This window comes from Muscardinus avellanarius, assembly GCF_963383645.1.
Source record: "Muscardinus avellanarius genome assembly, chromosome: 1".
Classification (NCBI taxonomy): Eukaryota; Metazoa; Chordata; class Mammalia; order Rodentia; family Gliridae; genus Muscardinus; species Muscardinus avellanarius.
In genome coordinates this window covers 38420490-38435198 of record NC_137786.1, presented here as the reverse complement: position 1 = coordinate 38435198, position 14709 = coordinate 38420490, and the positions used below count along the sequence as shown (strand labels likewise).

Genomic DNA, 14709 nt, shown 5'->3' with positions numbered 1-14709 from the left:
AGTGAGAATTATACCAATTTGATAAATATGATAAAATTTATTGAAGCAATTTCCATCAAGGCAACTTAATTCATCAATATAGGCTGAAACAGAAATGTATATTTAAAAACTGAATTGATAGGAAAAAGTCTTACTCCCAACAAAATACAGTCATGTACCATAGAACACTTCAATGAAGAAACATATATAGACTTTGGTCCTATAGGGTATAATGGAAATGAAAAATTCCTATTTTTTAGAATTTTTATGGTACCTTTCCTATGTTAAGATATACAAATACTTACCATCGTGTTATAATTGCATACATATTCTATACAATAATGTGCTCTACCGATTTGTTGCCTAGGAGCAATAAGGCTATACCATATATTTCAGGGTATAATAGGCTATGTGATCTAGGGTTGTAGAAGTATACTCTATGATGTTTGCACAAGGATGAACTCACCTAAAGACACATCTTCAAAATGTATTCACATCATTAAGCAATACATGACCCTTAACTCTCTGAGCCTACCTGTCTTCAGGTATTTGACATGGGTTCATATGAAGGGACATATAGGACATGGGTTCACATTGAAGGCAAAAGCCCAAAGTGCTTACCAATCGTACCGCCCAAAGCCATTGCTCCAGACATCTGAGCTAACAATTCTGGATTTGGTTTTAGTCCCCCGAGGGTGGCTGCCAGGCCTCCAGCTACCCCGATCATGCCCAAGGCGTTGCCAAGACGAGCTGTTCCCTGGGTGGAAAGGCCAGCCAGGGCCCCAACACAGCACAAGCCGGAGCCCAAGTACATCATCTTTAAAAAAAAAAAGGGGGGGGGGAGAGAGAAATCATTAAAACCTTCAGTCTATTAGCTGAGAGAGGACTTCTCTAGTGGACACATGATCCTCTATGGGCAATTTAAGTTCAGATCATAGAGAAACAAATCTGAGCTCTTTTAATAGTTCCGTCCGTTTTTCTACCTATTAGGAATATTAACATATTAAATACTTTAAGTTGTTTTTGCCCTTATGCCATTTATGTAAGCTGGTTTCTTCTGGATTGGTTATCATGCACATATACATATAAAAGTACCTAAATTTAAATAGAGTTACGGTTGGATCTAAAAATACTAAACCTGACCAAATGCTATAAAAGAGCCAATCCAAGGTCATAAGTGCAGGAACTGCGGATATGCTTTAATTACACTGTGACTTGGCCTTGTGAGGGATGTATGAGGAAAGAACTATCTTCACTTTACAAAAGAAAAGATTGAAGCTTAGAGAAATTACATAATTTCTCCGAGGCCAAAGGATCAGTAAATGGCAGAGATGGAATTCAGACGCAGGTCTCTCTGACTCACTGCTTCAACTCTTCTCAAATATTTTTTTTTTCATTCAGTGAATATGGCATGTTGGAAACACAGAAGTAATTTGGAGAGACTTTTTGCTTTTTCTGTCTTTATTGATATTGCAATCAGTGACAGTCATTGAAAATAAATGGAAAAGAAAGAATTCAAATCAAAGTTCAGTTTGTATTGTATTTTGGCCGAGAGCTTTCAAAGTTCAACTTGAAGCTGGGCATGGTGATGAACGCTTGTAATCCCAGTACTTGTGAGGCTGAGACAGGAAGATCACAGGTTCAAAGCCAGCCTTAGCAACTTAGTGAGACCTTGTTTCAAAATAAAGAAGAAAAATAGGGCTGGAGGGTGTAGACAGGAGGTAGAATGCCCCGGTGCTCAATCCTCAGTACCACAAAAAAAGTTCAACTTGATTATTTTCCTTTTACTATTCAATATCAATTGTTATATCATCTTTTTAAAATGAATTGGTATAACATCTCTTAGTAATGAGATGATATGCTAAGTTTATAGTGGAAAAAAAGAAAATAGGATGGCTTAATAGTACTTAATAAAATCTTAAAATTATTACTGATTGTTTTCATTGTATCCTTGACACAATCCAGCCAGATACATTAAAAAAAAAAGTAAGGATAACTTCACAGCTTTTTTAACACGTGAAAAACTTAGCACTTGGGAGACTGAGACAGGAGGATCACAGGCTCACAGCGAGCCTCAGCAACTTAGTGAAGCTCTCAGCAACACATCGAAGCCCAGTTTCCAAATAAAAAATAAAATAGGACTAGGATATAGTTGGGAGGTAGAATACCCCTGGGTTAAAATTCCCAATAGCAGAAGGAAAGAAGGAAGGAAGGAAGGAAGGAAGGAAGGAAGGAAGGGAGGGAGAGGAGGAGGAGGAGGAGGAGGAAGAGGAGAGGGAAGGAGGCTGACTTAGGAACAAACAGAGCAACAACATTAGCAGCAAATCTGTCTCTAGAATCCAGAGTCCTACTTCCAATTCCCTAGTAGGAATACTCTGATCAACCAAAACGTTCCCAGAGAATCATTATATTTGCTTCAAGTCTGTATATTCTTCATAGTTTGAGTTTGGGTAATAATAATATTTAAATATTACAGTGGTAATAATAGAAACATTCAAAAGGCCTCTTACTTGTTCAATGTTATAACCACTGTAGAGTGCAGCTAAATATCCACCCACAAAGGTGCCAGCAGGAAGCAGATACAGGTAATTGTATTCTGGGGGATCCGTGGGACGCTTGAACATGTCCAGCATTCTCTGAGTCACCAGAAAGCCACCTTATCAAATCAATGAAGACATAAAGCAGAAAGAGTATCTCATTCAGCTCATTGAGCAGAGTGATTTATTTTTTAGAGTGCTACAATTTTTCCATTTTATATTTCTGGGGGGGGTTAAATATAAGTAACATTTTAGAATATTAAAAGTCATCCTATTAGTCAAGTCAGTTCAAATAGAGGAAGACAAAAAATACCAAATATATTCAGAAAGAAAACTTGGTATTGAAATGCAAAAGCAACTATTTCTGCATGACTAAATGTAAATAGCCATTCAAAAGCTTGGAAATGCAAAAGATGAAAGGTCAGTATGTTTTTCTAAGAGGTTATTCTCCTTGTTAAATGAGGATAAGTGATAAAGGAGGTAAAATACCGTACTAACAGTCACCAGGTTTCTTGGACACATTAAAGAATGTTAGCTACAAAATAGCATCAAATGCATCTCACTCATCAATGACGTGCTAGGCTTTTAGTTTAGAGGAACAAACACTGGCTGCAATAAGGCAAAAGACTAATATTTTATCTAAAATTACACTCATTTGTAGATGTTATGGTGATAGTTCTAAGTCATCATAACTGAAAAACAATGCATCAGATAACTTTGAAGTTAACTTGCAGCAAGATATCTTCCTGTTTGTTTTGGGTATGGGGGAAGTAGCTTTTTTATCAATAAAGCTTCTAGCAGTCACAGATGGACAAAATAATTAATTTTCCTTGACAAAGAGCATTTATGGTCTGAATGGAGTATTTTTAACGGTATAAATAAATTGTTAAAATTAAGCCGGGTGTGGTGGCGCACGCTTGTAATCCCAGTGCTTGGGAGGCTGAGACAGGAGGATCGCACAGGTTTGAAACCAGCCTCGGCTACTCAGTGAGGCTGTCTGCAACTTAGTGAGACCCTGTTTCCAAATAAAGTATAAAATAGGTCTGGAGTATAGCCTGGAGGTAGAAAAACCCCTGGGTTCCACCCCCAGTACCTCCAAAAAAATACATAAAAAATAAATTGTTAAAATCAGGGCGAGGAGGAATGCAGGTTCAAGGCCAGTGTATGGTAACTTGGTGAGACTTGTGTTCCAAAATTAAATAAATAAATAAATAAAATATGGCTGGGGGTATAGCTTAGAGACTCAATCCTCAATGCCAAGAAAAAGGAAAAAATTCTTAAAATCATAAAGCATACTTTATTCTGGCTTATATTTGCATCCTATGGCTCCATTAAAAATAGGGCTTTGGGTTCTTTGATCTTTGTACTTTTGCATCATATCTCTGCTTGTCGTACCTGCGATGTTGACTGAGGATATGAATGTAGCCAGAGCAGCAAGACCCTGAGAAGTTGTGGAAGGATACAAATGTCCTCCCATCAGCGCCAGCCCACCAACTGCTGTGAGACCTGGAAAGACACATCATTGTGGCAGCTGTAGTGACATCCAAATCAAACGCCCCAGTGGAAGGCCCTCTCATCCACTGATTTAGAAAGAAGATCGCTCTCAGTATCAAAAACAAGACATCATTCTTGTGCCTTTGTTGAATGATACAACCAATTTTCCTGATGAGGACTATGGACAAAGTCACAGCTTTCTCGAAGCAAGATTGTTGGCAGGCTCCCAAAACCTTTCCTCCTTTTGCATAAGAATCTGACCTTCCTTTAACTTTCTCTCTGTTCCCAGTAAAAATAGAAAACAACAACTGAGTAGACATTGCTTATAAGGAAAAGTGTCCACAGGTAGATATTGGCAACTGGAATGGAAGGGACTAGTCATGAACTCTGCTACCCGATGGGATGCCAGAGCACTGGGCTTTGCTGAGTACAGTGCTCCTTGAAACTAGATGTGCTCCCTGCACATATCCTGGAATCTCTGCCAATGGCAGTAGCGGAAGAGGTACCTGTGGGCCCTGCTGCCTGCCCAGTATTGGTCTCATTTTCTTCTGTTGGAGCCATCGCCAGGGATCCAAAAGCTGCTCCCGGGCAGCTGTTTGGACTACCAAGGGGAAAGGCGTGGTGCTGCCCACCGCTAGCTGGTTCCTGTCCCCTCAGCTTCACTGTGAATGGATGCCTTGCCAGACTGAATGTCTAGGTGACTGGAGAAGAGCCCCAGAAAGATGCTGCCACTAATTCTTTGAAACAGCACCTTTCAAATTGCATAGGCAGAACCTTTTCCTTAAACGAAATCATAATTGAAAGAAATACCAGCGGACCAGCACTTCTTGAAAAGGGAGCTGTCTGAAGGGCTGACAGGCTCTCCAGCCTTTTGCTTCACTGCCTACTACCCCTCTGGGAGCCTCTAAGTCGCCACAGCTAACTCGGACACCAGGGGAACAACTTGAAAACACAGGCTTCATGAACCTCGAGGAAAGCAAGCAGAGCCGAGAGGCTGTGGAAACCTAAGGAGAGAGATGCACATGAGGGAACGAACCTGAGATTGCGTTAGTCACAGACATCAGGGGTGAGTGCAGAGCAGGAGTCACACCCCAGACAGTGTGGTACCCCACGATGCCAGCCAGGCCAAAAGTGGTCACCATCTGAGAAAAGGCGAGATTGGGCGCCACGATGCCCAGACCCAGCATCCCAGTGAGACCTAGGGAAAGAGAATGAAGAATGTAGAATGACTTCCAATCACCTACGATTAAAAGTGTGCACACGCCGGGCGTGGTGGCGCACACTTGTAATCCCCACGCTTGGGAGGCTGAGACAGGAGGATCGCACAGGTTCGAAGCCAGCCTCAGCTACTAAGTGAGGCTCTCAGCAACTTAGTGAGACCTGGTTTCCAAATAAAGTATAAAATAGGTCTGAGAATATACCCCTGAGGTAGAAAAGCCCCTGGGTTCTACCCCCAGTACCACAAAAAAATAAAATAAAATAAATAAAACCTCATGCACACACCGCCACTCAAACCAAACGTGAGAATGACAATTCCTCTCCTCGCCAGCAACAAGCAGACCTTTTAGACATTTGGCAGTTGAGAAGGAGGGGAGCCAGGGAGACAAGATGGACAAAACCCAACTTTCCGACCCCTCTTCCCCACAAACTGTAAAGATCTACTGATATTTCTGAGTCACCTTAATGACAATCTGCACATTTTCCTCTGCGTAGGTTTGTCCTCTTCCCCGTTTTAAAGTTCATTGGCAATGCCACATGTGTTTGAACAAGCATTTTTATTCCAGAATTAAAATATCATAGAGGAGGTACAGAGCATTTTCTGCTTGGGCAAGACATAACCTTTATAAGACAGGTCTTTTATGAGGCCAATTTCATGTTACTCTCAGATTTGGCTAAGGAATCGGGGTTTGAAAAGAGAAGGAAGTATTCCATCCACCCCAGCCCCTCCCCAAAACATATGGCTTCCACCCACCCGGGACAGAAGTTTTGCAATTGCTCCTGACTCTGGACTGGACTGCTGGCCAGGGCAGTCAGCTCCAGCCTCAACACCAAGTCAGCAAACAGGATTTTACAAAGAAAAGAAAAAAAATACAAATTAAATTAAGAATGTGCAGAATAAAAACAGTCAGCTCCGAACATACATCTTTAATTATCGCCTTCCTTAATAACAAACATGTGGACTATTGTGCGGTGGGAGAAAGGGTTACCTAGTGGTCAGTGAAAACAGAAAGACAGTGGGTTCCCGGGAGCTGGAATTTTTAACTTTCCCGAATAAGGGGCCGTTTTTCCTTGCTAAGGACTATTTCTTTAAAAGTGACAGAGCTGGAAGAACTACATGTTGATAGTAGTTTTACTCTCACATGTAGCCTGCTAACCATCTGGAAAGAGTCAGATAAAACGTTTTACTTTCCAGTTTAAAAAAAAAAAAATCAGAAAGGGCCAAGCAAGCATGGTGACACACACCCATAATTCTAGTACTTGGGAGTCCAGGACCAGAGGATTGCAGGTTCAAGGCCAGCCTCAGCAACTTAGCAAGACCCTGTTTTAAAACAAAATATAAAAGTAGCTGGAAGTTTAGCTACTCAGGGTGTAGCTAGTCATGTTTTCTTAAGTCAGGTTCAAATCCTCATTCCACTGAAAACTGGCTGTGTGATCTCAAGCAAGTTACTTTGCCTCCCTGTCCTTCCGTGTCCTCATCCATAAAATTACTAACCATTTCTGTCTTCATCTGGAAAAGAATATGATAATATCGCCACTTCACTGAATTCTTTTAAGGAATAAATGAGCTGAGGCATGTGGGGTATTTAGCACAGTGCCTGGCACTTACTAAACTCTTGCTAGACTTCTGACCACATTAGTCAGGAAACACTAAGTTATCCTAATCGACATCAGAGATACAAGTCACATCACACCTGTGAAGGTTTTCTTATCAATGACTTAATAAATTTAATAATCTGTAGGAAAGTTGACTCAACAATTATAATAGAAGGCTAGAAAAATGAATCATCATCCATATGTTGCTACATTTTCTTGGAATCTCATAGAGAAATAGACATTGACAATCCTCAGAAAACACTCCACGTACAATACAATAATCTACTTTCCTTCCTTTTTTTTTTTTTTAACAAGCAAGTGCAAGTAGGGACACTGCCCTTCCTAGTCACAATGTTCACAACCAGAAATCATCCCCATCGTTTTGCTGAGACTTGCTCTTTATTCAAGGAGAGTTACATATTTAGCTTTAAAACATCTGGACTCACATGGGAATTTGAAGAACGCTGAAGCGACAAGAATTCTGTGTGCCTGTGCTGGTCCTCGGTTCTTTATAGTTTGCTTTTGTTTTGTTTCTATTTGGCTCTAAGTAGATCTAAACTTTTTAAACACATTTTATCAGAGATAAACCAATTTTACATCAAATATCCATACTTCAGCCTCTGATGATGCAGAGCCAGAATGAATATTTGTCGCTATTTTGCAATAATTCTTTAGTGTTTAAACAAGATGACTTTAAAAACAAAGAACATATGTTAAATTGTGAAGAAAGGGACCAAAATAAAAAGGTTGAGTTTTTTGGGTTGTTTGTTTGTTTGTTTGTTTGTTTGCTTTTGCAGTACTGGAGACTGAACCCAGGGGCATTTTATCTCCGAGCTACACCCCCAGCCCTAATTTTTATTCTTTATTTTGAAACAGGGTCTCACTAAGTTGCAAAGGGCCTAAGTAGCTGAGGCTGGCGGAAAGCCCACGATCCTCCTGTCTCAGCCTCCCAGGTACTGGGATTACAAGTGTGCACCGCCACAACTGGCTAAACGTTGAATTCTTTATGAGAAACTCAGAACAGTAGTTGAATGTTCAAAGGTTATACCTTTTATTGTACTGTGTATTCTTCAAGGCAAATATTTGGTTCACCAGCTTATCCGACTATACAGATAATCATTAATTTCTACAGGCACCAAAAACAAACCTTACCTACATTTACATACGCTTAACACCAACACAATCTATTCTTCATTACTACTCAAAACACTTGACTTTAACAAAAATACAAAAGACCGTATTTCAAGCTATTAAGAGTTACTAGCTTGTAGATTATTTCCCAGGCCTTCACTCCAGTATTTAGCATGGTGCCTGTGCCCCCTGGGGGAGTCAATCAGTGCAGTCCCCACTTCCACAGGGAGGGACAAGTACAGGCAAAAAAAAATAATCAGATCAAGTAAGGCATGGTGGCACACACTGTAATTCCAATAGTTGGGAGGCTGGGACAGGAGGCCTTGACCATAAGTTCAAGGCCAGCCTCAGCAACTTAGTGAAACCCTGTTTCAAAATAAAAGGTAGAACCCAGGTAGAATGTCCCTGTACCCACAAATCCCCAGTACCACAAAAAAAAATAGAGAAATAGGGTCTATCAGCCCCAATTGTCAATGGAATCGAAACAAGAATAACAGCACTGCAATTACTAATTTTAGCAACTAAAAATTAAGTACGAAATGCACAGAGTCAGGACTCAGTCCTGGTGCGTCTGACACTCACCTGCTGTATATGCGGAAGCCGTTGTCATCGTCTTCCTGAGGGGCGTCACTGTGGCGGCCTTCTCGGCCTCCAGCTCAGCCACTGTCTTCTGTTTTACTGGGGCACCTTGAGGAATATTTTTTGGTGTGGGAGCTGGGAAAATCACTTCACCATCCTAACAGAGATTAAAAAATAGCATTTTTATTTTTCCAAAAAGTCAAACCAAACCAGGGGTGACACATGCCTGTGATCTTACTACTTGAGAGGATCACAAGTGCAAAATCAGCCTCGGCAACTTAGCGAGGCTCTCAGCAACCTAGTGGGACCCTGTTTCCAAATAAAAAATGAAAGAGGGTTGGAGGTGTAGCTAAGAGGTAGAATGTCCTTCAGTTCAGTCCCCAGCCTCACAGAACAAAAAAATATATATAAAAAAGTCAAATCAATGTATCAAAATCCTTCACAGAAGATAGCTCACTGCTGACAAAACTAGCTGTTCTTTTAAATACAGTTTTATGTGAATATATAAGTTTATATAATTTATAGCATATACACAAAAATTTAATGTGTTTATGTTACATACCCATTGATATAGATTTTGTAAATGTCTAGGACATCTACAAAAAATTAAGATCAAAGCCTTAAGAGCAGATGAGTGAGGAGAAAGTTTTTGTTTTATTCAATTTGTTTGATTCTAGTTTTCAAAGGAATATATATCTTTTGGCAAGTCATGTGCACTTCTGTCTTTGAAGTATTTTTCTTTAACTCATTTTTTTGTTTGTTTGTTTGTTTTACTGGGGTTGCTGGAAGCCCTTCTACCTCCGGGCTACACTCCCAGACCTATTTTTTATACTTTTTTTTTTTTTGGAAACAGGGTCTCTTAAGCCAGCGCGGCTGGCTTCTAACTTGTGTGATCCTCCTGTCTCCACCTCCCAAGCATGGGGATTACAAGCGTGCCCCACCACACCCGGCAGTCATTCTTCATCTTTAAATAATTTTATTAGCACAATCCTTGTATATCAATGTTTTATTAGAATATATCTCTATTTGAAAATAGGATTTTTAAATTAATCTAAAACAAATTAACATTAAAAACAGAAGAACTGGGTGCAGTAGCACACACCGATAATTCTAGCAACTCTGAAGGCTAGGACAGGAGAATCAAAAGTTCAGGACTAGCCAGAACAACTTAATGAGACCCCATCTTAAAGCAAAAACTAAAAGGTGCTAGAGATGTAGGTTGGTGGTAGAGTGCTCCAGGTTCAATTCCCAGTACCAGGGAAACAGCAAGAGATGTCTTTACTTACCTTCATCACTACAGTTCCTCTAATGACATGACCCATTGTGCCAAAGTCAAAGTCATCTTTCACTTCAAAATAAAAATTATCTTTGTCGGGGCTGATGGCCTTCAGGAGTTTGGTGATGTTGTTGGAATACAAGGTGCTGGCCTGAGTGGCCATCCGGCTGGGAAGATCTGTGTAGCCTATGTGCGTAACCCCCTGAATGACAAAACATATATAAAGGCTATTTGGGTGATGTGTCCATGTATGTCTCCACCATCTTGTATCCCATTAAGATGTATGACTACAATGCACCAATAAAAAAAAATTTTAAATTAAAAAAAGAAAGAAAACTTAAATTACCTTATGATCACATGCTTTCTAGGACAATTCTCATCCACAATCAACATTTAGTTTAGAAATTATGTCTACATATATATGTATACACAAAAACATAAAAACATATTTCAAATGGAAATTTATCAGTGTCTATTTTTAATTATAAAAAGTTTCAGAATTCATTTTATCTATATACTTAAAAGAATAAAGAGCCCCTCGCAGCGGGCTGGGGGTGTTGCTCAGTGGTAGAGCGCCTGCCTAGCATGCACAAGGCCTTGGGTTAGATCCCTAGTACTGTGGTGGTAGGAGGGAACCCATAAATCACTGAGATAGCAGAATTCATTCATAGGCAAAAAATGCTTTTTTTTTTTTTTGCTATACCTTATGAATGTAAAGTTCTCCTGGCTTAGTGGTTTCAAAGTTTCCGCCAGCCTCAGCAGCTAAATCCACAACAACTGAACCTTCCTTCATTGACTCAATCATTTCTTTACTAAATAAAACAGGAGCTTTTTTACCTGATAAAATCAAAGAAAACAGTACAGATTACATTATCATTATTAAGGCCTTGTTTTCTAATGGTTACAGTAGTCTCTGGGCATTTGGGAATTTAACATCTGAAATTTTACTTCTTTCCAAGAGAGTACTAAAGACCATAACACAAGTAAGACTGAGCATTCTCTTCAAGGAAAGACAAAATAGGTGTGTGAGCTACAAGGCCAGCTGTGGACGGTCCGCAAGCCTTGCCATTTGCTGGGTATGGGAATCCCAGCCTGCTCTTCCTAAATGGCTATATATCCAGCACCATTCACAAAAAGAGAAACGTTTTGCTTGTTTAAGAAAATGCATAATAATATTGCAGAAACTGTGTTCACGCAAATGGAACAATTCATAAAGCTCACCAATGTCAAAAGCATATTCAGTACTAATTTAAGAATTGCAAAATGGGCCAGGCATAGTGAGGCACACTTGTAATACCAGTACTTAGGAAGCTGAGACAGGAGGATTGCGGGTTCCTGGCCAGCTTCAGCTCCTTAGTGAGGCCCTCCACAACTTAGTGAGACCTTATTTCAAAATAAAGAATAAAAAAATCAGGCTGGGGGTATAGCTCAGGGGTAGAATGGTTCTGGGTTAAACCCCCAGCAAAACACACACACCAAAAAAAAAGTTGCAAAATGGAATATTTTAACAAATGTCACCCAATTTTCCAACACATTTTACTAACCTACCTCAATTTAATTTTTTTACTTTTCAGTACTGGGGATTGAACCCAGGGGCATTCTACCTCCAAGCTCCACCCCCAGCCCTGTCTTTTATTCTTTATTTTGAAACAAGGTCTCACTAATTCGTGTAGGGCCTCACTATGTATTTGAGGCTGGCCACACACCTGTTATCCTCTTGTCTCAGCCTCCCAAGTACTGGGATTGCAAGTGTGTGCCACCATGCCTGGCTATAACCTGCCTTAATTTAATAAGGACAATTTCTGGGAAAGGTGGAAAGACAGTCAGGAAATCAAAGTGATGGTATATAGCCACTCCAGCATAGATTCCCAAATGTATTGCCTTACCATTCCCTTAAAAAAAAAAATTATTCAGCACCCACCCAGGGGCTTCCATTACCCCCTTATTTTTATTAAATGCCTCCCAATTGTACTAAAGGCTACTTCCACTCCCTGAAACATTAGAGTGCCCCCACCCATTGCTGACTTTGAGACTCTATGGAAGGAATTACTCATACCCTTTTATTTCACTCAACAACTATTATCTATGACTGGCGCTGGGGACACAAGGTAGATTAAAAAGAAGCTCCCTCTACTCATCATGCACATTTCCTTTATGCAAAATTTCACGCCGGGCGTGGTGGCGCATGCTTGTGATCCCAGCATTTGGGAGGCTGAGACAGGAGGATCATGGTTTGAGGACAGTTTCAGCTACTTAGTAAGGCCCTTTGCAAGTCACTGAGACCCTGTTTCAAAATAAAGAATAAGATATAGGGCTGGGGGCATAGCTCAGGGGTAAAATGCCCCTGGGTCCCATCGCTAGTACCGCAAAAAAAAAAAAAAATTCACATTTTAAGTTCATGATATGTTCTTAAGAAGTTCACAGATTCTTACACAGAAGATAAAGCCCAAACCATTGAGAATTTTCAAGCTAACATATCAGAGTGCTCGACAGGGGCTCACACTGTCAGTATATTATCATAGTAACATTTCATAGAACAGTGCAAGCCCCTAAACCAAAAGAAAAAGAAAGGAGCTTGTGAAGTTAGGATAATGAGAGCAGAGCATTAACGGCCTTCACTTCTTGTTTTGAACATTGTCAACTTCTGTATTTAGACTCTCAGTAAAAACACTGTCCATTTACAAATGGAAATCGATTAAAAATAGAATTTGCTTTATAATCATGTTTTTCAATCCACTTGATTGGTATGTGTATATGATTCCAAAGGGAAAAAGGACATTTGTAGCACATGTGAAAAAAATATTGCAAAGATACAAGTGGAGTGTTTATGTGGTACCTCCTTTTTGCTACAAACTTCATATTTCAACATTAAGTCCAAATCCCAAGGCTCGCCGGGCATGGTGGCGCACGCTTGTAATCCACGCTCTTGGGAGGCTGAGACAGGAGGATCACACGGGTTCGAAGCCAGCCTCAGCAACTTAGTGAGACCCTGTTTCCAAATAAAATATTTTTAAAAAGGTCTGGAAGTATAGCCCGGAGGTAGGAAGCCTCTGGGTTCCACCCCCAGTACCACCAAAAAAAAAAAAAAAAAAAAAAACCAAATCCCAAGGCTCTTATTCCTGACTTGAAGCACTCTTTCTAACATGACCTCTTAGTATCGCCCCAGCAGACCTTCTGCTCTAGCCACAATGGGCTGGCTGCCACTGGATTTGCTGAGTGGTCTCTGCTTCTGTCTTTGGAATCTCCATGATAGAGTAAGAATCAAGAGACTTTTTTCCCCCCCAAAGACAACATCTTTACGTCCTGGTACTCTCCCCACCTGGCCTTAATGAAGCAACCTTGAATATTTAACTAAATTTTACTCAGCCAGAATGGGAGCATCCCCTCCCTCCTCTCCAGAGCCTCTTCTCTATTTGCCAAACTCTTGTTTGTTGTAGTCTTTCCTCACACCCTCTTTGTACCCTCCAGGCTAAAACTACCTTTCTGGATTTAGGTCCACCCCCTTTGACTTTTTGTGTGTGTGCAGACCTGGGGGCTGAATCCAGGGGCATTCTACCTCTGAGACCCACCCTCGACCCTATTTTTTTATTCTTCTATTTTGAAACAGGGTCTCACCAGGTTACAGAGGGCCTCACTAAGTAACTGAGGCTGGCCACGACCTGCCATCTTCCTGTCTCAGCCTCCCAAGTACTGGGATTATACTGATATATATGCATAAAATAGTTCATATACAATATAGCTTCTGATTAATTCCATCAAATCAAATAGCATTTAATAGTAACAGGAAATATTTGAGTGGTGAGATTAATTTATTTTCTCCTCTGTACTTTGTCTTATCTCTCAAATGTCCTAATTTTAAAATTAAGAAATCTTAATAGGGTCTCTAGGGAATACAGTGAAGAACCTAATATTGCTGCTGCCCTGTAAGCACTCACATGGGGATCAACTTTTTTTTTTTAATTCTGGAAAGTGCAGAAATGAAAATCAAAAGCAGAAGGGGGAAACAGAGCCAAAAAAGAAGCAAGTAGTAAATAAAAGTTCCAAGTGAGTAAATCCTCAAAAGAATAGGTCAAGAGAGAAAAAACCAAAATGGCAATTTCAAAACACTTATCATATTCCGATCATCTAATATGACGAAACTGAATATATGATAAATGTGGCATCGCAAAATGGAAAGGACAAAAAGAATGACTGGTAGATATTTGAGGGGAAAAAACTTATCTACATGTATTTTCATACTTTAGCTACATCCAAGTTAATGGTAAGAGAATCAACCCATGAAGAGAAAAAAAAAACTGGAATATCTCTCTTGTCTGGATAAAAAAAAAAAAAAAAAAAAAAAAAAAAAAAACTCCTAAATGTAAAGCAATTGGGAAATTTACAAAGAAAAACATCAATGGATTTAAATTTGAAAATATGTATACTTCTCAAAAATTATAAATAAAAAACACAGAGACCTAGGCATGGTGGCACACACTTGTAATCCAAGTACTTAGGAGACTGAGACAGGAGGATCTCGGTTCGCAGACAGTCTCAACTACTTAGTGAGGCCCTCTGCAACTTACTGAGACCCTGTTTCAAAGAATAAAATATAGAGCTGGGAGCCAGGCGTGGTGGTGCACGCTTATAATCCCAGCATTTGGGAGGCTGAGACTGGAGGATCCCGGTTTGTGGACAGCCTCAGCTACTTAGTGAGGCCCTCTGCAACTCAGTGAGACCCTGCTTCAAAATAAAGAATAAAAAATAGAGCAGGAGTGTAGCTCGGAGGTCGAATGCCTCTGGGTTCTATCCCCAGACCCGCAAAAAAGAATATAGAGAAAGAGAGAGCTGGGGGTGTAGCTCGGAGATAGACTGCCCCTGGGTTCAACCTCCAGTACCACAAAAAAAAAAAAAAAAAAA

At 40.1% G+C, this 14709-nt stretch overlaps 1 protein-coding gene across 2 annotated transcripts in view; it reads right to left on the bottom strand.

Annotated features, from left to right (window-relative positions):
• NNT (nicotinamide nucleotide transhydrogenase) overlaps nucleotides 1-14709 on the bottom strand; it is a gene marked incomplete at both ends in the record, with an annotated part of 102878 nt that overhangs the window by 48980 nt on the left and 39189 nt on the right. The window contains 7 exons of one of the 2 annotated variants that reach the window (XM_080704795.1): nucleotides 601-796; nucleotides 2490-2635; nucleotides 3912-4022; nucleotides 5047-5208; nucleotides 8538-8691; nucleotides 9821-10012; nucleotides 10514-10647. In XM_080704795.1, coding sequence (XP_080560921.1) covers nucleotides 601-796; nucleotides 2490-2635; nucleotides 3912-4022; nucleotides 5047-5208; nucleotides 8538-8691; nucleotides 9821-10012; nucleotides 10514-10647 — 1095 coding nt within the window. The remainder of the gene's footprint in view (nucleotides 1-600; nucleotides 797-2489; nucleotides 2636-3911; nucleotides 4023-5046; nucleotides 5209-8537; nucleotides 8692-9820; nucleotides 10013-10513; nucleotides 10648-14709) is intronic. The other variant, XM_080704796.1, reaches the window with a different exon arrangement.